This window comes from Pongo pygmaeus, chromosome 1, assembly GCF_028885625.2.
Source record: "Pongo pygmaeus isolate AG05252 chromosome 1, NHGRI_mPonPyg2-v2.0_pri, whole genome shotgun sequence".
Taxonomy (NCBI): domain Eukaryota; kingdom Metazoa; phylum Chordata; class Mammalia; order Primates; family Hominidae; genus Pongo; species Pongo pygmaeus.
In genome coordinates this window covers 175,395,818-175,417,038 of record NC_072373.2, presented here as the reverse complement: position 1 = coordinate 175,417,038, position 21,221 = coordinate 175,395,818, and the positions used below count along the sequence as shown (strand labels likewise).

Below are 21,221 nucleotides of genomic sequence, written 5' to 3'. Positions count from 1 at the left end.
AGGCATCTTCCTAGATCAGGCTGCAAGGAAATGGAGGAAGTGACTGTCAGTCACTCACACCCTGCATGGGCACTAATTCCCAGAGCCTTAGGGGTGGGTGGGGAGCAGTTCATTGAAAGCAGACCTGGGTGGTGCACAGTGTGTGAATGTGAAGGGGACGGAGGAACCCAAGGAGGCCAGGCCTGGAGACAGCACCAATTCTGGGAGGTACCATTATTATTCCCATTTTACAGAGGCGGAAACTGAGGTACAGGCAGGTAACCTGCTCATGACCACGCTGCCCCACGGTAGAGGAGCCAGAATCCAAACGCAGGCAGCCTGCCTTGCCACCAGAGCCACGCTTTTCGCCACCAGAGCCACGCTTTTCACCCTCAAGCTTCAGTTAAGAAGTATCGCACTGTGGCTAGGCCCACGGCCTCTGGCTTCACATCCCACTAGCTCTGCCATCTCTAGCTGTGTGACCTTGGCCAAGTTACTTGTCTGTGCCCCAGGGTCCTTTGTAAAGTGGGGATAGTAGTAGCTGCTTCATGGGGTTCCCTTCAATGAGTTAATAGCTGTAACATGTTTAGAATGGTGCCCTGCACATAGTCACCAGCCAGTAAATATGGGCCATTATTCCTGAACCCTAGATAGGCACATGTCCTTGAAGAGTGTAGAATTCTTCAGGATTCTGAAATGCCAGCCTGTGGGATCCTGGAATCCTCCAATAGCATTCTAACGGCTCTCGGCTGCAGAACTGTACCCTGTTTTCCAGAGCTGGAAGGTGTGAGGCTGCCTGTCCACCCAGCTCAGCCCCACAGTAGGCAAATGAGGTGATGTCAAAGCCTTGGCTGGGGCCCAGCCCCGGTAACCTCCCACTCTCCCTCCCCTGCGTGCTCCCTCGCTCAGATTCACACACACACTCCAGGCCAGCCGGGCCCAGAGGGAAGGTGAGAGGGTGAGGAGTAAAGGTGGCTGGGTGGGTATGTGGGTCCGTTGAAGCCAGCTGCCTCCAGCCCTGTTGAACTGCTGGGCACAGGGACTGGAGCTGGATTGAAAGGGATCTTGCTCTCCCTCGAAGCCTCGAGTTGCAGCGATTTCAGTGTCTTCTCTCCCTGTGTAAGCCTGTCTGGGTGTTTAGGCTGAACTACAGCCACCCCCTCTCCCGGGGGTGTGCAGGCCAGGGCCTGGCCAGGCAGCCATGGCTGATGAGAAGACCTTCCGGATCGGCTTCATTGTGCTGGGGCTTTTCCTGCTGGCCCTCGGTACGTTCCTCATGAGCCATGATCGGCCCCAGGTCTACGGCACCTTCTATGCCATGGGCAGCGTCATGGTGATCGGGGGCATCATCTGGAGCATGTGCCAGTGCTACCCCAAGGTAGGTGGTAGTGGGGCTGGGTGGGGCCAGGTCAGCTGGGGCCAGGAGGGCCGGACACTGTGCCTGTATGCCATGCCTCACCCCCTATCCTTTAGTTGTCTTTTCATTCTTCTCATTTTGACTCGGTCTTCTCTCTGCTCTCCTGAGCATCTGTCCCATCCATCCATCCATCCATCCATCCATCCATCCATCCCTTAGCCTAAGGGTTGATCAGAAGGCCTCTGGATCTGGAACCCTGAACCGGAAGCTATGGTATAGACACACTAAACACGACACACCATTCATGTGCTTGAAACAAAAGATAATGAGCGCTGACCCCCTGCCAGGCATTCCTGCATTCAGGGTGCAGTTCAGCCCTCATCCTAAGCCTTTTGGTGCCTTCTGTAGTTCCACCTTCTGAGCCTTTCTGAGGTCCAGAAGGAGAGGCTGCACAGCTAACGAGCAAGGTTTGGAACTCAGATGCGTGTGACTTACACATCACGCTTCACCTTGGGTCTTCTACCTCTGGGTCCCAGAGTGGCTGAGAGCTCCAGGGTAGGTCAGGTCTAACCTTGGTGGCATGCACTGGGCAGTATCTTTTAGAGTCTTCATGTATTCTCAGCCTTATGTGTAATTTAGTGATGGGAAGAGCACTGGTTTGGGAGTCCTGAGTTCTAGTTCAAGTCCTGTTCCAAACTCTCTATGACCTTGGTCTTTCTGAGCCTCATTTTTTTTCATCTGCAAATGAGACCCCTGCCCCTGTTTTGCACAGAGCTTCACAGCGTCATTATGAAGATCAGAGAAGAGGTAAGATATAGGAATATTTTGTAAACTGTAAGGTGTTATTTATAGATGAAGGGCTACCACTGTTACCAATATTGATCCTCCCAACAGCTTTGTGGACTGGAAATGCCAGGAGTTGCGAATCTTCAATGCCTAGAGAGGCTGGGTGACTTCCAAGGTCACACAGCTGGTCAGGTACAGACCCAGGGAGAAAAGGAGGGAAATAGGGACTCTAACTTGGGCTCTGTCTCTAACTGCCTGGGAGACTTTGCTCAAGCCCCTTTCCTCTCTGAGCCTCAGTTTCCTCATTTGTACAATGTGTGAGTTAGGAGGAGGGGGGTGGGAAAGGGGGTATATCTGGGGGCCCTGCTGGACCTAATATCTAGGGCTCCAGGTCCAGGCAGTCCTCAGCAACCCCCACACCTCCTCTCCTCCCACCTGGGTGGCTGTGCTCAGGGTTTCAGGGAAGGAGGGGGATGGCTCCCTGGAGCCTGGGCAGGCTCTCCCCAGCCCTGCCCCCTCCACGGGCCAGCCCTGGGCTGTCATTCTGTTCAGTGCTGGAGCGGTCTGGGCTGGTTTGTAGTCACTTAGCAGGCAGTTTACAGTCAACTTGCCTCTGTCTGTGCAATTCCTTGAGCAGAGGTCACTGGGAGAAGTCCTTGGGGCCAAAGCCACTCATGTCACTACCGCCATCATAATCCTTCTCCCAGTGAGGAGGCTGGACCCTGGGGGACAGCAGAGGGATGGCAGGGGTGTGGAGGGGAGCATCCTTCCTGCCCCCGCTCTTAAATAGAGCTGGCTCTGGGATGGTGGATAGGCTGATGGGAGTGACGGTAGAGGGGACGGGAGGGGAGGAGGGAATATTGCTGGGTATTAATGAGTAACTGTTGATAGATTCATGGGTTCACGTGCTGTGGAGGCAGCATGGTGGGCTGAAAATGGCACATGTTGTGGCAACCTCCAGGCCCAGATTCAAATCCCTGCTCCTTCATGTCCCACTTCTGTGACCTTGGTAGAAAGAGTCCCTCCCTGCCAGCTCTGAGCCTTGTACAGCTGATTGGGAGAACACAGTGGGATCGTGTGTATATGTGTGTGTGTGTGTGTGTGTGTGTGTGTTGGGGGAGACCTGGCATCACGCCTGACGTGGAACATATGTGAAGGCATTGTTCTCAGGATTGAGGATTGGTATTTGCGGCACTGGGTGGGCCTCTGCATGAGTGCAGGTGTGTGTGAGTGTGTGTTTCAGAGATGCAGGCTGGTAGACCCAGCACAAATTGACTCCAATAAGGGAAGGGAGGAAAGCACCTTGTAAACCAGGGAGACACTCTAGAGGCGAAGCTCCCTGGATCCTGCATGGTCTCATTGGTGCCTGGGCCAACATTGCCTGCAGTGCTCCTGCCTGTCCTCCCCTCAGCCTCCTCCCCGTGGCTCTCTGTGCCAGACCCATGGAAAGTTTTGATAAATGGGGAGATGTAAATATAAGGGAATAGAATTAGCTAATTAGGATATAGGGGTGAGGGGTGGCCAATACCAACATGCATTAAGCTGTCCATGTCTTTTAGGGGCTAGAGGTCTAGTGAGAGAGGCTATTTGCTGCCTGATGGGGAGGAAATAGACTTCACAGAGAAGGGGAGCTGGGCTTTGTAGGTGACATAAGAGTTCACCAAGCAGAGAAGATGGGGAAAGACATTCCAGGCAGAAGAGCAGCATGATCAAAGCAATGTGGTAAAAGAATAAGGCAAGTGGGCCACTGTGGCTATGAGAGGCAAAGGGGAGGAAGGTAAAGGTAGAGAGGGAGTGGAGCTCAGCTCTTCAGGGCATGGGATGCCATGGTAAGGAATTTGGAGCTTGTCCTTTAGTTAATGGGACACGACCAGCTTTGCAGTTTGAGAAAGACATCCAGAAGAAGGAAGGTCTGGGGGCAGCCATACCAGTGGGGAGGCTTCTTCTCTGGTCTTGGTGAGAGCTGACAGTCATCTGGAATAATGCAGAATTTAAACCCAAAGCTGTAGGAACTAAGGTGACATTTACAGTTCACTACACAGAGTGCCCGCTGGGGCTAGGCATAGCACCAGCACTTCCACCCAGGTTATCTTATTGAATTTCTGAAGTAGACCTGGTCAGATTTGGTGGTCAGCTGGGCCTCAGGCATGAGAGAGGAGAAGGGATCAGGGCAAATCTAGTGGATGGGACAGTTGGAGGTGCTGAGCCTATTAGTGAAGATGGGGCGGGGGAGCTGTGAGCAGGGAAAGGAGTGGCAGGGAGAGCAGGGTCTCTGCCCATGCATCCCCCATTCCTCACTCCTGCCTGCTGTGCTGGAGCCCAGGACCAGGGTCCTGACTGGTGGCCTCCCTCTCTCTGGAGATTGCTCAGTGTTCTGCCTAAACACAAATCTGACAGTGTACTCTCCTGCTGAGAGTCCTTCAGGACTCCTCATTGTTTCTGGAGAAAAGCTAAGCTTCTTAGTTTGGTGTTCTGGTGGTCTCCATGGTCTGATATCCCCTCCACAGCTTCAACTCTGCCTGTCCCTCTTCATCAAAAAACTTGTATTTTAAGATGCCCCATCCTTTCCTTCTCCAAGCTTTTCCTAGGGGTGGTGACGATGATATGATGGTGATAATAAGAGTGCAGTGGGGATAGTGAGGGTGAGAATGGTGATGGTGATAATGATGATGATGATGGTAGTGATGGTGCTGATAAGAATGATGATGGTAAAGATGGTGATTATGAGATGATGATGGTGAGGATGGTGATGGTGACAATGGTGATGATGATGATGATGATGATGATAGTGATGATGATGGTGATTAGGAGATGGTGATGATGAGGATGGTGATGGTGAGAATGGTAATAGTGATAATGGTGATGATGATGATAACAGTGATGATGATGGTGAGGATGGTGATGGTGACAATGGTGATGGTGATGATGATGATGATAGTGATGATGATGGTGAGGATGGTGATGGTGACAATGGTGATGGTGATGATGATGATGATAGTGATGATGATGGTGAGGATGGTGATGGTGACAATGGTGATGGTGATGATGATGATGATAGTGATGATGATGGTGATTAGGAGATGGTGATGATGAGGATGGTGATGGTGAGAATGGTAATGGTGATGATGTTAATGATGATGATGATGATAGTGATGATGATGGTGATTAGGAGATGGTGATGATGAGGATGGTGATGGTGAGAATGGTAATGGTGATGATGTTAATAGTGATGATGGTGGTGAGGATGGTGATGGTGAAGATGGTGATGATGAGATTGGTGATAGAATGGTGATGGTAATGACAATGTTGATGGTAATGAAGATGTCAATGATGGTGATGTGATGATGATGGTAACGGTTATGATGATGGTGATGGTGATAATGATAATGGTGATGATGGTAACGGTCATAATGGTGATAGTCATGATGATAGTGGTGATAATGATGGTGATGGTGATGATAATTTTGGTGGTGATAATGGCTATGGTGATGATTGATGGTAATGAGGATGAGGACGATGATTATTATTATTATGACGATGATGGTGATGGTGATGATGATGGTGCTGACTGGGCCATGAGGTAATGAGGCAGAGGAAGAGGCAGCTTCTAGGAAGTACAGTACCAGCTGGGAAGTACAAAGCATCCTTAATGGGGGTGGAAGAAGCCCAGGCCCCTGCCTTATTTCTTTCCTTTTCTTTTTTTTTTTTTTTTTAAGAGACAGGAGCTCCGTCTGTCACCTAGGCTGGAGTGCAGAGGCGCAATCATGGCTCACTGCAGCCTCAAACTCCTGGGATCAACCAATCCTCCTGCCTCAGTCTCCCAAGTAGCTGGGATAACAGGCGCACACCACCACATCCAGCTAAATTTGTTATTTAATTTTTTTATTTTTTTGTAGAGACAGGGTCTTGCTTCATTGCCCAGGCTCTCTGTTTTATTTCTAGACATCTAGAGGAAGCTTACTCCTCATAGGAGTACAAAGGCCCCCTCCATCCATCATTCCCTTTTCCCCATCAGAATGGAGCTTTCCTAGTGCAGAAAAGTGTCTTCTACTCACTTTGCTCTATGGGAAGGGGAATAGGGAAGTGCTATTTATGAATCTGGTATAATACAGTGGGGTCTCAACAAATATTTGTTGGAAAAATTTTCAGCTGAGGAGACTCAGAGAAGTCTCAGAAAAGTCAGACAACTGAATCATCAATAGCATCAAGTTATGATTTACTGAGTAGTTACTATGTGCTGGGGACCATGCTGAGGGATTCCCTATATACGATCTCATGAAATTTTCACAGCAACCTCAGGAGGCCAGCATAACTAGCCCCATTTTAAAAGCTCGTGGTAAAATACATGTAACATAAAACTTAGTGTCTTAAACATGTTTAAGTGTACAGTACAGCTAAGTACATTCACATTGTTGTCCAACTAATTTCCAGAATGCTTTTTGTCTTGTAAAGCTAAAACTCTATACCCATTAAATCACGATTCCCCATTATCCCACTCTCTAGCCTCTGGCAACCATCATTCTTCTTTCTGGCTCTATGGATTTGACTATTCCAGGTGCCTCAGAAAAGTAGAATCGTAAAGTATTTGTCTTTCTGCTCAGCATAATGTCCTCGAGGTTCAGTGATGTTGGAGCATGTGTCAGAAGTTCCATCCTTAAGGCTGAATAGTATTTCATCATATGGATAGACTATATTTTGTTTATCCATTCATTTATCAATGGATACTTGGGTTGCATCTTGGCTCTTGTGAATACTGCTGCTCTGAACATGGCTGTGCAAGTATGTCTTCTAGGGTAGCCCGGTTACACAGAGGAGCACAGAGAGACTGCGAAGAGAGATGACCTGCCTAGGGCCCACAGTGAGAACCTGGCAGAGGAGGGATCCTCAACCCATCTCCCAGACCCCACAGGCACAGCTCCTCTCCCTCACCCACTGCCTCTTTCATGATCTGCCTCCCACTGCACCACGCAGTGCCCACCTAGGGCTGGACTTGCAGAGACCTCTTGATTCCTGAAAGTTCAGGGGCAGGGACTGGAGGGCATAACTTCTCTGTCACCCACTGCAGCCCATATGGCAAAAACACATGACAATGACTTGCTTTCCACTCATTCACCAAATATGGATGAAGCACCTACTATGTGCCAGGCGTGTGCTGGGCACTGGACGAAGACCCCTGGGAAATGACAAGATGTGAGCTCCTCAAGGACGGGGTTCTCTTTCACTCCCTGCTGCTCCTAGTGCCTGCGACAGTGCCTGCACACAGCAGATAATAAATGTTTGTAGAGTGAATGAAGAACCAGGAAGGGAGCAGGAGCGCAGAGGTCCATCCTCCCACTGGTGCTGTGCCCCAAGTAGGCCCCTCTCCTGTCAAGCAGGGAGGCCTCCGTGGTGCAGCCTGTCTCCCAGAGCTCATGGAGAGGTTTGCCAATTCCCTGAGGGGGCAGTAGCCCCCCTACCCTGGTCAACTGCACAGAGGCTGTCTCTCCTTTGCTTGCAGATCACCTTCGTCCCTGCTGACTCTGACTTCCAAGGCATCCTCTCCCCAAAGGCCATGGGCCTACTGGAGAATGGGCTTGCTGCCGAGATGAAGAGGTAGGTGCCAGGCCCTCTGGGGAGGGGAGCGGTAAGCCCCATAGGCCAGTCTCCCCTGACTGGGGAGACTGAGAGAGAGGGCGGGAAGGCTGTTTGCCTTCTCACTTACTGAGAATGTGTTATTAGAAATTATGGACTGTTTTCAACTCTCAATTCTGTGAGTTAGGCATTATTATTCCCATTGTACATATGAGGAAACTGAGGCCCAGGAACTTTGTCTTGTCAGGGACGAGACAGTGTTTCGGTGAATACAAGATCTCCATGAAACAAATCATACAGTGAAATAAACATACTGTGAGAAACACAGTGAAATAGAGTCACAGGAGTAACTGCTTCTACTACTGACAAACAAGAGGCATGGTGATGGCCAAGGCACAGCCTCAGGGCTCTGCTGCCTACTTGCTGCATGCCTGCCGGCAAGCTACTGACCTCTCTTTGCCTCATCTGTAAAATGGGGATACTAATAGTACCTATCTCCGAGGGCTTCAGGGAGGGTTAAGTGAGATAGTACATGCAGAGTGCTAAGAACAGAACCTGACACACAGTAGGTCTTCTATGAGTGTTTGTCATCGTTAGTAAGTGCCTTCTGTGTGCCAGAGACTGAGTCAGGCACTGTGCACCCATCATCTCCATCAGTCCTCATAGAAACCCTGTGAGGTGGGGGTGTCAGGCCCTTTATACAGATGGGAAGATTGAGGCTCAGAGAAGTGTAGTCACAAGCCCCAAACCTCATGGGGAGTCAGTGATGGAAGCCGGGCCTGCACTCACCAGTGGTGGAGGCGGGGCCTGCACTCAGCAGTGATGGAGGCGGGTCCTGAATTCAGGCCTGATCTGGCCACAAACTGCTTCCCTCCCTGGAGGTTTTGAGCCCTGGTTCCCATGGCACAGCCAAGAGCCCTGGAGAGGCAGTGGGACCACCAACCCCCTGGGCTGTGACTCTGCGCTCAGGAGGCTGGGCTTCAAGCCCAGAGTCTGTCGGCTGGGTCAGGGATGATCTCTGCTTTGCTTGGGGAAGGGGTTCATAATAGCATTTTCTGCCCCTGGCACACAAGGTGAACAACTGTCTCAGTGGGAAGGAAGGGGATAGACCCTGTGGGTATGGAGGCCAGCCCGAGCTCCGTCTCAGGGCCGGTTACTTGGGGTGGGCTTCTGTGATACAGTGGGGGCTCCTGCCACCCTGGGTTCTGAGATCTTCCCAGTTACTTCCCGGCTGTGTGACCCTAGGCAAGGGGCCTAGTCTCTGAACCTTACTTTCCAGAGGGACTGTAGCACAGTCATAGAGAACATGATGTCTGGAGCTCCGGTGCCATCACCTAGGGTCCGTGTCACCCAGGTACAAGTCTGTTAGAGACTCTGTGCCTCTGTTTCCTCATAGTATCTCTTGTAATTATGGTGAGGGTTAGATGAGCCAACTAACAGAGCCTGGCGGGAAGGAGTTCCCCATTGCTGTAGACTGTCATTGCTGGGTATGTCCTCATCTGTAAACTGGGAATGAGAATTTCTGCCTCAAGGCATTGTTTAGAATAATGTTTAGAATAATGGGTTGATAAGCATTCAGCCTTTACCCACCATCTGGGACCCAGCAAACTCAATGTTAACGGGTCTTCATTTTGCAATTGCATCCTTGTGGTTAGCTTTGGAGGCATCAGGTGAAAAGAACACTGGATAGAGAGTCAGACTTGGGGTCAGGCCAGAGCTTTGTCACTTAATTAACTCACCTTGCTGGGCCTCAGCCTCCTCATCCCTGAAATGGGCACAGTAACATCCCCCAAAGGCTTCTTCTGAGATGAGGGGAGACTACACACCCAAAGCAAACAGGGCCGGGGAGAACACTGGTGTTTGCTGAGTGATTCTTTGCCGCCTGCCTGTTCTCTCTCCCGCTCCAGCCCCAGTCCCCAGCCGCCCTATGTAAGGCTGTGGGAGGAAGCCGCCTATGACCAGAGCCTGCCTGACTTCAGCCACATCCAGATGAAAGTCATGAGCTACAGCGAGGACCCCCGCTCCTTGCTGGCCCCTGAGACGGGGCAGCTGAAGCTGGGAACCAGTGATGGAGTAGAAGGTGGCCCTGGCGACGTTCAGGCCTGGATGGAGGCCGCCGTGGTCATCCACAAGGGCTCAGACGAGAGTGAAGGGGAAAGACGCCTAACTCAGAGCTGGCCCAGGTGAGTGCTTAGAGGGCAGGAGCGGGGTTTCTGCCTAGTTCAAGGATTAAAAAGGAGAGGAGTGGGGGACCGCCAAGGGGTGGATGGGGACACTGGTAGTAAGGAGAGGGCAGTGGAGGGTGTGGGACACCCTGAGATGTGGCAGGTGTGGCAGACAAATGAGTATGGGCTTGGGAGTCAAGCCTCGGTTCAAATCCCAGCTCCTGTGCTGTGTTGCTGTGGTAGGTTCCTTACTTTCCCTAGCCTCAGTTTCCCCACACGGGAATGATCATTCCTACTACCCAGGAATGTTGAGGGTTGGGACAGTGCATTTAAGTACCTGGCATACAGTAGGCCCTTGATGTCTCTGAATGCTTGTCGTGAGTAGCAAGGGGCCAGGAGCCAGAGGACCCGAGTTCAAATTTGGGTCTGCCGCTGACCTGCTCTGTGACCTTGGGCAAGGCACTCCCCACTCCACTCCCATCCCCGTCTGTTTGTGAACTGAGCTCCTTATTCATCCATGTATTTATTCATTCTATCCACATTACTGAGAACCAACTCCCTGCCCAGCCTTCATTGGAATCTACCCCTGAGGAGCTCTGAGTCCAATGGGGGAGGCAAAGACACAGGGAGACACCTCAGTGTAACTGGGCCTGTAAGCAACAGAGGAGAACCCTGAATAATTGGAGAAGTAGATGAGTGACTTGGTTCAGATAATAACATAGTAATAGCCCTATTTCATGAGCACCTTCTATGTGCCAGGCACCGTGCAAAGTGCCTTGCACATATTATCTGCTGTAAACCTAAGAAAGAACTGCAGGAGTGAATTCTGTTATTGGGAGGAAACTGAGGCCCAGGAAGGTGGATTATCCTACCCTAGGTCTTGCAGCTAGTGGCTGGAATGTGGACCCAGGCATTCTGACTCAGAGATACCCTTGCCCTTGTGGTCTTTGCCCCTGCAGCCCCCTGGCCTGTCCCCAGGGCCCTGCCCCGTTGGCTTCCTTCCAAGATGACCTGGACATGGGCTCCAGTGAAGGCAGCAGCCCCGACGCATCTCCACATGACAGGGAGGAAGCTTGCTCCCCACAACAGGAACCTCAGGGCTGCAGGTTCCCGCTGGACTGCTTCCAAGACTTTGCCCTGATTGATGCCCCAATGTTGGAGGATGAGCCCCAAGAGGGGCAGCAGTGGGAAATAGCCCTGCCCAACAACTGGCAGCGGTACCCAAGGACAAAGGTGGAGGAGAAGGAGGCTTCGGACACAGGTTGGGAAGAACCTGAGAAGGAAGAGGAAGACCTGTACTATGGGCTGCCAGATGGCCCCGGGGACCCCCTCCCAGACAAGGAACTGGGTTTTGAGCCTGACACCCAGGGCTGAGATGGTTGTGCTCCGTAGCTTCTAGTCTGGAACTGCTGCTGACCCCTGTGTGACATCACAGGGCCTCAGTTTCCCTATCTGCAAAATGGGATGATATGGAGGTTCGATGAGATGGTGGCATTTTGCGAATGGTAAAGAAACGCACAGGGAGGGGATGATGATTATTAGTGGACTGTTGTTTTTCCAATAGTTAGTTGTCTTTGGCCAACCTTTGAAGGCAAAATATGATTTGTTGAGGTTTGCAGCAGCTGAAGCCCTCAAAAGCATTTTCCACCTCCCCACAAAGCTGACCTCTGACAGGAACCTTCCTTGGTGCTCCCTCTGGGCCCCTGATCCTTTGTGAAGGCCTGTCAGGTTTCCCATTCCTATTGTGTCTTATACTCCACTTGGTAGATGGCGTGATCCGTCTTTACACAGAGGGAGCCTCATCTCCTCCTGGGCCACATTCCTCCTGCAGCTCCCATTGCTTCTTCGCCAGGACCCAAAACCTTCTGTGACTGACCCCTGCTGACCTCATTCTCTCTGCTCCTCTAATTCCAAGCCTAGCCCGCTTGCCCATCTGGCGGCTCACACTCTTGCCCAAGCTGTTTTCCTCCACCAGGATGCCCTTGACTCCCTTTTCAGCTTGGCAAGTTCGTGCTCATCCTTCAAACCCCTGCACAGATGACCCCCCTTGGAAAGGTTTTCCTGATGTCGCTGCCTCCTGGAACCAGGTGGTCTTGCTTCTCTGCACTGCCTTTGGGACCTGTACATTTATCAGCATGGCATGGCTGCCTGCCTGCCGTTCAAGGGCAGCATCCTGACTTTACTTACCTTGAGATTGCCTGTGCCCAGATGGGCCTTTGGCCTGGCCCAGAATCGGTGGTCGTCGGGGGTGTACGGAACTCACCAGGACCCAGGAACCTGTTGCAGATAAAATCACTCTCCCCCACGTTCCCAACTTTTAGACTCACAGCCCTCTTACTTTCCAGCATTCAAACTTCTAAATGGCCTGTATGTATTCACAAAGCAGGCAAAAAGCCCCCAGAGGAACACCACCCCCACCCCTGCCTCTGGAATACATTTGCTTTGACTTGGAATTGTAGGTGAAATTCAGCTTCCTGGCCTACTTCAGTTTGAATCAGTTGGCTGGCCAGGTGCGGTGGCTCATGCCTGTAATCTGAGCACTTTGGGAGGCTGAGGTGGGTGGATCACTTGAGGCCAGGAGTTGGAGAGCAGCCTGGGCAACATAGCGAAACCCTATCTCTACTAAAAATACAAAAATTGGCTGGGCGTGCTGGTGCTTGCCTGGAGTCTCAGCTACTTGGGAGGCTGAGCTGGAGGATTGCTTAAGCACAGGAGATGGAAGCTGCAGTGAGCCGAGATCGCACCACTGCACTCCGGCCTGGGTGACAGAGTGAGACCCTGCCTCAAAACAAAACAATTGGAATTGGATGGCATTCAGTGAGCATCTACTATATGCCAGATATTGAGCTGTGATCTCTAGGGGTAAAGAGACATGAACTACTGACACCGTCCTTGCCTTCAGAGGGCTCACAATCTAGTGAGCTTGATTCTCTGAGTGCAGAGCAGAAGCTGAGGTGGGAACAGAGAAGTAAAAAATGGACACACCAGAGGCAGAAGAGTGACAGCCTCCCAGCTGTTTGGGGCAGTTGAGCATGGCGGGAAATAGCTCAAGCTGTCTCTGCAGCCCCTGAAGACATCACTGTACCCTATTGAACCATCTCAGGGTGATGCTATTGTTATGATGATCCCTGCAACGCCTGCCTGTGCCTCAGCCCAGGATCCTGGCAGCTGCAGAGAAAATGGCAGTAACACTACCTCAAACCAGGACCACGCCCTCAGAGCCTGCACCCTGGGCCACCTGGAAGTCGGAGACCTTCACCTGGACTATGGGGTTCCGGGTTGAGGCTGGGGGTCCCGGCCTAGGGAAGGGCTTCCGGGTTGAGGCTGGGGGGTCCCGGCTTAGGGAAGGAGATGCCCCTGTGTGCTGGGTCACAAGGTCATGGCCCTGGGAACACACTCCCTTTTCTTTCTGGGTCATTTCTGCCTCTGCAGTGAAGGATGCCACAGGGCACACCCTCTCTGCTGGCATGACACGGGACAGGAGTTCCTGCTCACAGCTGAGTCTTCAGATGAGGTGAGGGGTAGCACGCTCCTGTGCTCTGTTGCCTAAGGCAGGGCAGCCTACAACCCACATTAGAAAGAGCGCCAGCACTAAGGGCTAAAATAAAACCACTTTCAACATTTAAAGGGGTCATCTTCTTTCACCTGCAAATTCTTTTCTTTAAAACCACCCATTCCCTCGGGGCAGGATACGTGAGGCCTCAAGCCTGGCAGGCACCACAGGCCCTCTTCGGGAAGGAAGCCCTCACTGCAGTGGCATGACCGTGGGGAGTGCTGTGTGGTGCTGAATCTCAGGAGTGATCCCCACACCCCTGAACCACAACCGCAGGGGCTTTAGACTTAAACAAGAGCCTCTGGTTGCTGGGCCTGCCAGCAGGAGGATGCTAACCCTGTCGTAGAGTTGGCAACTGCGGGGGGCTTGGGGTAGTGGAGTGAGGCTTGGCCTCCCTGGCTCTTGCTGCAAGATGGGGAGACCACACACCTGATCTGCCCAGGAAGGTCCCGGTTGACACCGACTGCCTCTGCTAAGTTATGAGGAGGTCCCTTTCACTCTCAAAGATACCTCATTTGGATGATACAATGTTACCTTACCTACTCTGTGACCTTTGACAAGTCTGGTTGCCTCTGTAGCCCTCGGCTTTCTCATGTGCAAATGACAGATGAAGTGCGCATATCTTGGAATCTTGGAAGTGATGGGGGTGTTTGATGGGACCTATCTTGTCGATGCCCTGCAGCCAGAGACCACTGGGAGCACCTGTGGTTAACAAGCTGGGTTTCTCCTTGCAGTAAGGGGGAATGAACACCACGGGAGCCAGGGGGAGTCTCTGAAAGAGGTATTAGAAAGGACTTGTTACTGGATTTGGGCCAGTACTCGGTGGCTTGGCGAGGGTTTAAGGAGCAGGCCTTTGCTCTGAACCGGCTGCTGTCAGGAGGCGGGGCTCGTTCTATGACTGGATATCTTCTTCAACCTTATCCAGGATAAAATAAAATCGTAAAACACTGCTTCACGCCCCTGGCCTCGCCAACTTGCAGTCCCCTCCAAGAGCACCAGAGCCTCTGGGGCACCCCCTCTCCACTGGGAGGGGAGCAAGATGCTGGTGAAAGTCCTGGGGAGAAGGCGGGGAGGCTCTGAAAGGGTCAGGAGGGGCCTTTTGGGGAGGCAAAGCCTGGGATTCTAGCGTTCAGCCCCAGGCTCCAGGTGTGTGTGCCAGGGTGAAAATTCCTGCTCTTGGTCACTCTCCTGTCAGGTCAGAGGGACTCTGGAAGTTTCCACTCTCTGGGGAGGGAAAGGCCCTGGAGGGATGGCCCCTGCCCTTAACTGGAAACGGTGGGCAAGGGAAGGCAGGGGGCCCGGGGGCAGGGAACCTTGGCTCTGTCGACTGCTCGCCGTGACCTTGGGCACATCACAGCCCTCCCTGGGCTCCTCTATTCTCTGTAAGATTGGGTGAGGGTAGGCAAGATTCCACTTCTGCTCCCAGTCCCTGAGCACTGTGTGCCAGGCACCATGCAAGACACCGCCACACCTATTACCCTATCTAGTCCATGAAACAGCCCTGGGGGACCGATCTGTCGACCCCACATTGCAAATGTTTGTTATAAATCCCAGACTCTAGAATCAGAAAGACCTGGTTTTACCTTCAGCCTCAGCCAGTTCCTTGCTGTGTGGCCTTGGACAAGTCTCAGCCCCTCTCTGAGCCTCAATGTCCACATTTATGCAGTGGGGAGGATAATACCTCCCTCGGGTTTTCGTGGAGAAGAACTGGGTATAATGAGTATAATGCCTCAGGCACATTGTAGGTGCTTAGACAGTGGTGGTCTTCTTCCCTCTCTGAGTCTCTTCCCTCATCTATGCAGCAGGGAGCCACTGTCCTGCCTATAAATAAAACAATAGGTGAGTGCATTCACCAGGAGGAAGATGCACATAAAAGCTTCTTGCAAGGGGTAAAGAAAGTCTGTGTGCCCAGTGCTGAGAGGCAGGTGAGCCGACAGCAAGTGCAGGGACTAAGGTGTATAAAATGCCTCCTGTGGGGCAGGTGGGGAGCAACATGCTGAGTGAGAGGGGCAGCACCCTGGAAGCTTGGAAGAGGAGCAGGATTGCTTGTGCTGTCAGACAGGTGTCAAACAGGGTTCCAGGCAGCTGCTGAGTGTTATGCTTCCCATAAATCATTTCGTTGAATTTAATCTTTCCATCTGCCCTGAGAGATGGGTATTACCAGGGGAGAAACTGAGATTCAAACATAGGTCCTCTGAGCCTGTGCTCTTCCCACGATGCCACCTGGTCCACATGTCGTAAGACTCAACAATGCACCTGCTGTGCTGTGCACACTTGACTTCATTTCATCCTTGCAGCTTGCAAGGTTGGTGTATTGTCCCCATTTTATTTTTATGTATTTATTTATTTATTTTGAGATGGAGTGTCATGCTTGTTGCCCAGGCTAGAGTGCAATGGCGTGATCTCAGCTTGCTGCAACCTCTGCCTCCCGGGTTCAAGTGATTCTCCTGCCTCAGCCTCCCAAGTAGCTAGGATTACAGGCGCCCGCTACCACACCCAGCTAATTTTGTATTTTTAATAGAGATGAGGTTTCATCATGTTGGTCAGGCTGGTCTCGTACTCCTGACCTCAGATGAGCTACCCGCCTCGGCCTCCCAAACTGCTCGGATTACAGGTGTGAGTCACCTCACCCAGCTGTCCCCATTTTATAGATGAGGAACTGAGGCTCAGAGAAGCTGAATAATTTGCCCATCCTTGCAGAGAAGAGCTAAATGGAGGAGAGGAGGTAGAGCTGCAGGGCCTTCTGTTCCTACCAGGAATCATCCGGTAGCCCCAGGCCATTCTGACCCTAGTGGGACAGGAGAAAAATCAGTATCAATAAGTCAGGCAGCAAGGTTCCACTGAGCATCTCCCTGTACCTTTCTCTGTGCTAGTGTGGAGGGAGACACCCCCACCTCCCCAACATCTTCCATGGCTCCCTATTGCCCACAAGATAAAAGTCAGATTCCTCAGGCTGGCATTTGAGGCCCTTCATGATCTGGCCCCAACTGCCCCATCCAGCTGAATCATCTGCCATGTGCTCCCGTGCAGCAGCCCCAGCATCCTCACCTTTCCAGCTACCCTGCCTTGGCTCATGCTGTTCCCTCCACCAAGGTGCCCTTTATCCCCTTCTCTGTCATCCCTCAAATGCTACCTGTTCCCTGGAGCCTGAATTAGCCCTGCTCTCCCGTCCCAGGGTGGAATCCATCTCCACTGCACCCTGTCTTCCGAATCCCTCCTAAACTGTGTGCCCCGCTCTGTCCCCAGCACTTCTGAATGACGAGCTGTGTGAGTACCAGTCTCCCCACCTGGACTGGGAGGTCCTTCAAGGACAGGGGTCTCTTCTCCCCTGCCATATTTCTATCCCCAGGACTTAGCAAAAGCAAGGCACAGTAGTGCTGGTGGAACAGAATTGACCTGAACTGGGTGCCCACTCTGAAGGCTCATGGCCCAGGGGCATGGACTACTAGCCCAGGACTGAGGAACACTGGCTTTGGAGTAAACAGCGCTGGGTTTGAGACTAGTCTTCCCCACTGGCCAGCTCTGGGACTTTGGCCAAGAGACTTAGCCTCTCTGGCCCTCAATTTCCTTATTAATAAATTGAGGTTAGTGATATCGACCCAATAGGCATGTTGTGAAGATTGGATGAGATCATGCATGTTGAGTGTAGCATGTGCCTGGCACCTGGTGAGCCCCCAGTAAAGTCAGTTATCATTGTTAGTGTTGCCTGCAGAGATGATGTTACAATGTGTAGACATCAGGTGCCCATGTGCACCTGGGTTGTCCAAGCCTACAAGCGCTGTGTCATCCAAGCACATGTATAATTTGAGCTTTGTATCATCAGTGCTTCCAAGTGCCTGTCAATGGACCCAGCTGGGCTAGTGGCATTAGACTCTCCTGGGAAACTTTAAAAATCTAGTGTCCTAGAATCATCCTCAGAAAAGTCTGGGATGGCCTGGATTTTGCATAAGCAAGCCCGGTGATTCTTAAGTGCTGAAGGGTTTAGTTGTTTGTTTTTCTTAAATGAGTTATCAAACATTGGATAGCTGGTAGGCAACCCAGAGGAGGTGGAAGTTGCAAGCCAGGATTTAAAACAGTAGAATGAAGGGGTGAGGGTATCTCAGGCAGAGGGCATGGCATAGGCAAAGCCTTGGGGGAGGAAAGGAGGAAGAAGGAGACTGTCCTGGCTGGAGTGGTGGAGGACAGGGTCAGAGAAGGGGGCCGCAGCTTGGCCATGGGGCTTCTTGAATTCCTGCCATGGAGCTCAGATTTGTTCTGATGGGCAAGGGGGATTCATTGATGGTTCTTGAGCAGAGGAGTGACATGAAAGGAATGTTCAGGTCATATACTGTCTAACAGATACAAAAGGGAAAGGGGGCACGTATTGGTGGCAGGAAGGCTGGTTTGTGCCCTGCGGCAAGGATTTCGTTCTCAACCTGCCCTGTGAAAGGTTTTTTCCACTCATGTCACTGGGTGGATGCCAGGTCAGGACTGAAGCTTGCAGAGCTGGTGTCCTGGATTCCTCGTTGCTGACCACAAACCCAGCAGAGCAGGGCAGGGAACCCTGTGGCAGAGGCTGTTGCTTCCCGCCAAGACACCAGAGCCCTGGCCAAGGCAGTGCTCAGTTCACAGATGAACTTTGCCTTGCCCAGGGCAAGGGCAAATGAGGGCCCCAGTGACTCAGGAAGTCCCCAGGTCAGAAAACGGGCCCCACTGGTGATTCTGCAGATAGTCCCTGCACATTCCAGAGAAGAGCAGACACGGTGTGGTGGGTAGGTGGGCGAGACCAGGCTTTGGGGGTCAGATCAGCAAGCCTGGGGGTAAGGAGGGCTAGATTTTATCTAGTCATGTGTTCATTCATTTGTTCATTTATCCATTCATTCTAACTACAAACACTATGCACCTGCTTAGCGCCACCCCCTGTGCTAGGTACTGGGGGAAGAGACATGCGTCTGACCCATGCCTGTCTCGGGGGAACCTCTACTACCCCGGGCTAACTGTAGAGTGAACAGTGACAGGTCAGTGCTGAGCAGAGGGAAGCACGGCGGGGATCTGACCCCACCTGGAGAGTCAGTAGGAGCTTCTCAGAGAGGAACTCCCACCTTCAGCTATGTCCTGAAGGATTCGCTAGGGAAGAACAGGGAGGGAGAACAGCTTGGGCGAAGCCTCCAGCCCTGAGCCACCCCACCACATTCCAGGATTGACCTGGGATAGATGTGAACTGAGCTTAGAATAGGAGAGGAGGGTGGCTGGAGAGGACATGGGTGAGTGAGTGACTGGGGACTGGACCAGGGCGGGCTGTGGATGTTGCCCTGGAGCACATGGGAGGCCCCAGTGATGGACAAGGACACAGCTACAGCTTCCATGGAAGGAGGGCTTTGCAGTGCTCAGAGCTGCCCAAAGAATGGGTAGGAACATGTCTGAAAGAGGTTACAGTTCCTAACGGACAGAGAGAGACAGAGAGAGAGAACTAGAAGTCAGACAGGAAAAGAAAGGGAATTCATCCACCGGAAAGATCTGTGATCCCACAAAAGAAATAAATGAAAACATGGTTAACCTCAGGGGAATGCAAATTAAAACAAGAAGCTATGTTTCACCCATAACACTGGCATCATTTTGTAAAGATGATATAATAAAGATAATAATAGGTGGAGCTGGCAGAATGTGGAGGAACAGAGCTCTTTCTTACGTTGCTGATGTGAATGGGAGTGGTAGCAGCTTTTCTGAGAGAGCCGCATGGCAGAGTGTGAGTGCCTTCACAGGGGGCTGCCCCTTGATTCAGCAATTCCACATGTAGGAATTGCTCATTTATTCCAGTTTTCTGTTGTTGTTGTTGTTGTTTTTTGTTTGTTTGTTTTTTTGAGACAAGGTCTTGCCGTGTTGCTCAGGCTGGTCTCAAACTCCTGGATCAAGTGATCCTCTGGCCTCAGCCTCCTGGGTAGCTGGGATTACAGGCGCACACCACAGTGCCTGGCTTTATCCTGATAATTTACCCTAAGGAAGAAATCAGACAACTGTGCTAGAGTATACTTACAGAAGGCAGTTTATCATAGCACTGATCATGGTAGACGAAATGTGGAAAGAATCTCAATGTTCAGCAACAGGAGACTGGCTAAGTCATCATGCCACAGCTATGCAAGGGACAGATATACGTCCATTCAAAACAGTGACCCTCCTGATTGAATCAAATCCCCTATCACCACTCTCATAGTACCACAGACCTCTCTCCTTTGTAGCATTCATTACCATCATAATTTTACATTTCTTTGTGAAGAGGAATTTCTATCTCCTTCATTGGATGCTAAGCTCTGAGAAGGCAAAGACTCTGTTACGTTCATTATTGTGCCCTCAGTGCTTAGTTAAGTTCCTGGAACACAGTATCCTCTCAATCAATTGTTGTTAAATGAGTGACTGAGTCTATATTTTTTGATGTGGACAGATTTTGTAATGTATAATTAAGAGAAAGAGAGCAGATTATAAAGCAGCATGCATGCTGTAACAGACATTGTTAATTTCCTCCTTCCTTGATTTTGTTTGTGAGTGAGGACCACATCCCCACTTTCGGTCAATGAATTGTGATTAGTCCAAAGCCAATTATGACAATCCTTTTCTCTGCTGCTGGAGGTGGTCCTGAGATCGAGCTCTGGCCAGTGAGACCTAAAGAGAAATCTGTTGGGGGTCACTTTCTGAAGTTTTTGCTTTTATAATAAAAATGCAGAAGTGACTGCCTTTGCCGGCATTGAAAACAGATGTAGTGGCTGGAGCTGCAGCAGCTGTCTTGCAGTCACGAGGGAAATTCCAAGAGATTCACAGAGATGCTGGACCTAACATTGTTGAACCAGTGAACCACGGCCAGCCACCATAGGTAGTCTAGCTAGGAAGAAAAATGAATCTCTGTCTGTTAAATAACTATACATGCAGATTAATGCCCTCTCAATAGATAGAGTATGATCCCATATATATATATGTATATCTGTATATGCAAATATGAATAGAAAATTAAAGTGATTATATCTGGGTGGTAGGATTCTCATTGATATTTTTTATTTTATGAAGTTTTTCCAATCAGCATGTAAATAATAACCAGAAAAAGAACTTTTTACATTCAGAAAATAAGCAAACATGCTAACTCTAATTTTTTTTTTTTTTTTTTTTTGAGATGGGAGTCTCGCGCTGTTGCTCAGGCTGGAGTGCAGTGGGGCAATCTCAGCTCACTGCAACCTCCATCTCCCGGGTTCAAGTGATTCTTCCACCTCAGCCTCCTGAGTAGCTGGGATTACGGGCGCCTACCACCATACCTGGCTAATTTTTCATGTTTTTTTTTTTAGTAGAGACGGGGTTTCACCATGTTGGCCAGGCTGCTCTCAAACTCCTGGCCTCAGGTGATCCACCTGCCTTGGCCTCCCAAAGTGCTGGGATTACAGACATGAGTCACCGTGCCCGGCCTAATTCTACTTTAAAAAATAAACAAAATGTTAGGCCCCCACTTATCACATCCATGAAATAAATGAATTTGAAGGAAGCTAGATGACCACCTGTGGCCATCCTGGAGCATGGATTCAAGCACCAGTGGAAGGCTGGACTTGACCTACAAAGATTCCCCTCCAAAACAAGTGTGATTCCAACCTTCTGAGGGAGGCAGGCAGGCAACATAGCCCCAGGGAAATGGATGGAAACCTGAGGCTCTGTGAGGAGAGGTTATGTCCCTCAGTTCCCACAAGGACACATCTGTCCTCACCTGGGATTAGGCCCCCAGGTCTCCGCTGGCCAGCCTGCCAGGCGGATTCTCAACAGCACCAGGGCTATGACAAGGAGGAAGGGGGAAGCCTGG

At 51.0% G+C, this 21,221-nt stretch overlaps 1 protein-coding gene across 1 annotated transcript; it reads left to right on the top strand.

Annotated features, from left to right (window-relative positions):
* Positions 1 to 645: 645 nt before the first annotated feature.
* On the top strand, positions 646 to 19,797 carry BSND (barttin CLCNK type accessory subunit beta). Its single transcript, XM_054486001.2, has 4 exons — positions 646 to 1,357; positions 7,620 to 7,714; positions 9,601 to 9,876; positions 10,818 to 19,797. The coding sequence occupies exons 1-4, from the start codon at positions 1,181 to 1,183 to the stop codon at positions 11,230 to 11,232; spliced, it is 963 nt and encodes a 320-aa protein (XP_054341976.1). The 5' UTR covers positions 646 to 1,180; the 3' UTR covers positions 11,233 to 19,797.
* The last annotated feature ends 1,424 nt before the right edge of the window (positions 19,798 to 21,221 follow it).

Excerpts from the sequence above, each read along its gene's own strand:
- BSND (XM_054486001.2), top strand. The coding sequence starts at position 1,181 with ATGGCTGATGAGAAGACCTTCCGGATCGGCTTCATTGTGCTGGGGCTT. Across the intron at positions 1,358-7,619 it reads TGTGCCAGTGCTACCCCAAG|ATCACCTTCGTCCCTGCTGA; the intron begins GTAGGTGGTAGT and ends CTTTGCTTGCAG. Across the intron at positions 9,877-10,817 it reads CTAACTCAGAGCTGGCCCAG|CCCCCTGGCCTGTCCCCAGG; the intron begins GTGAGTGCTTAG and ends TTGCCCCTGCAG.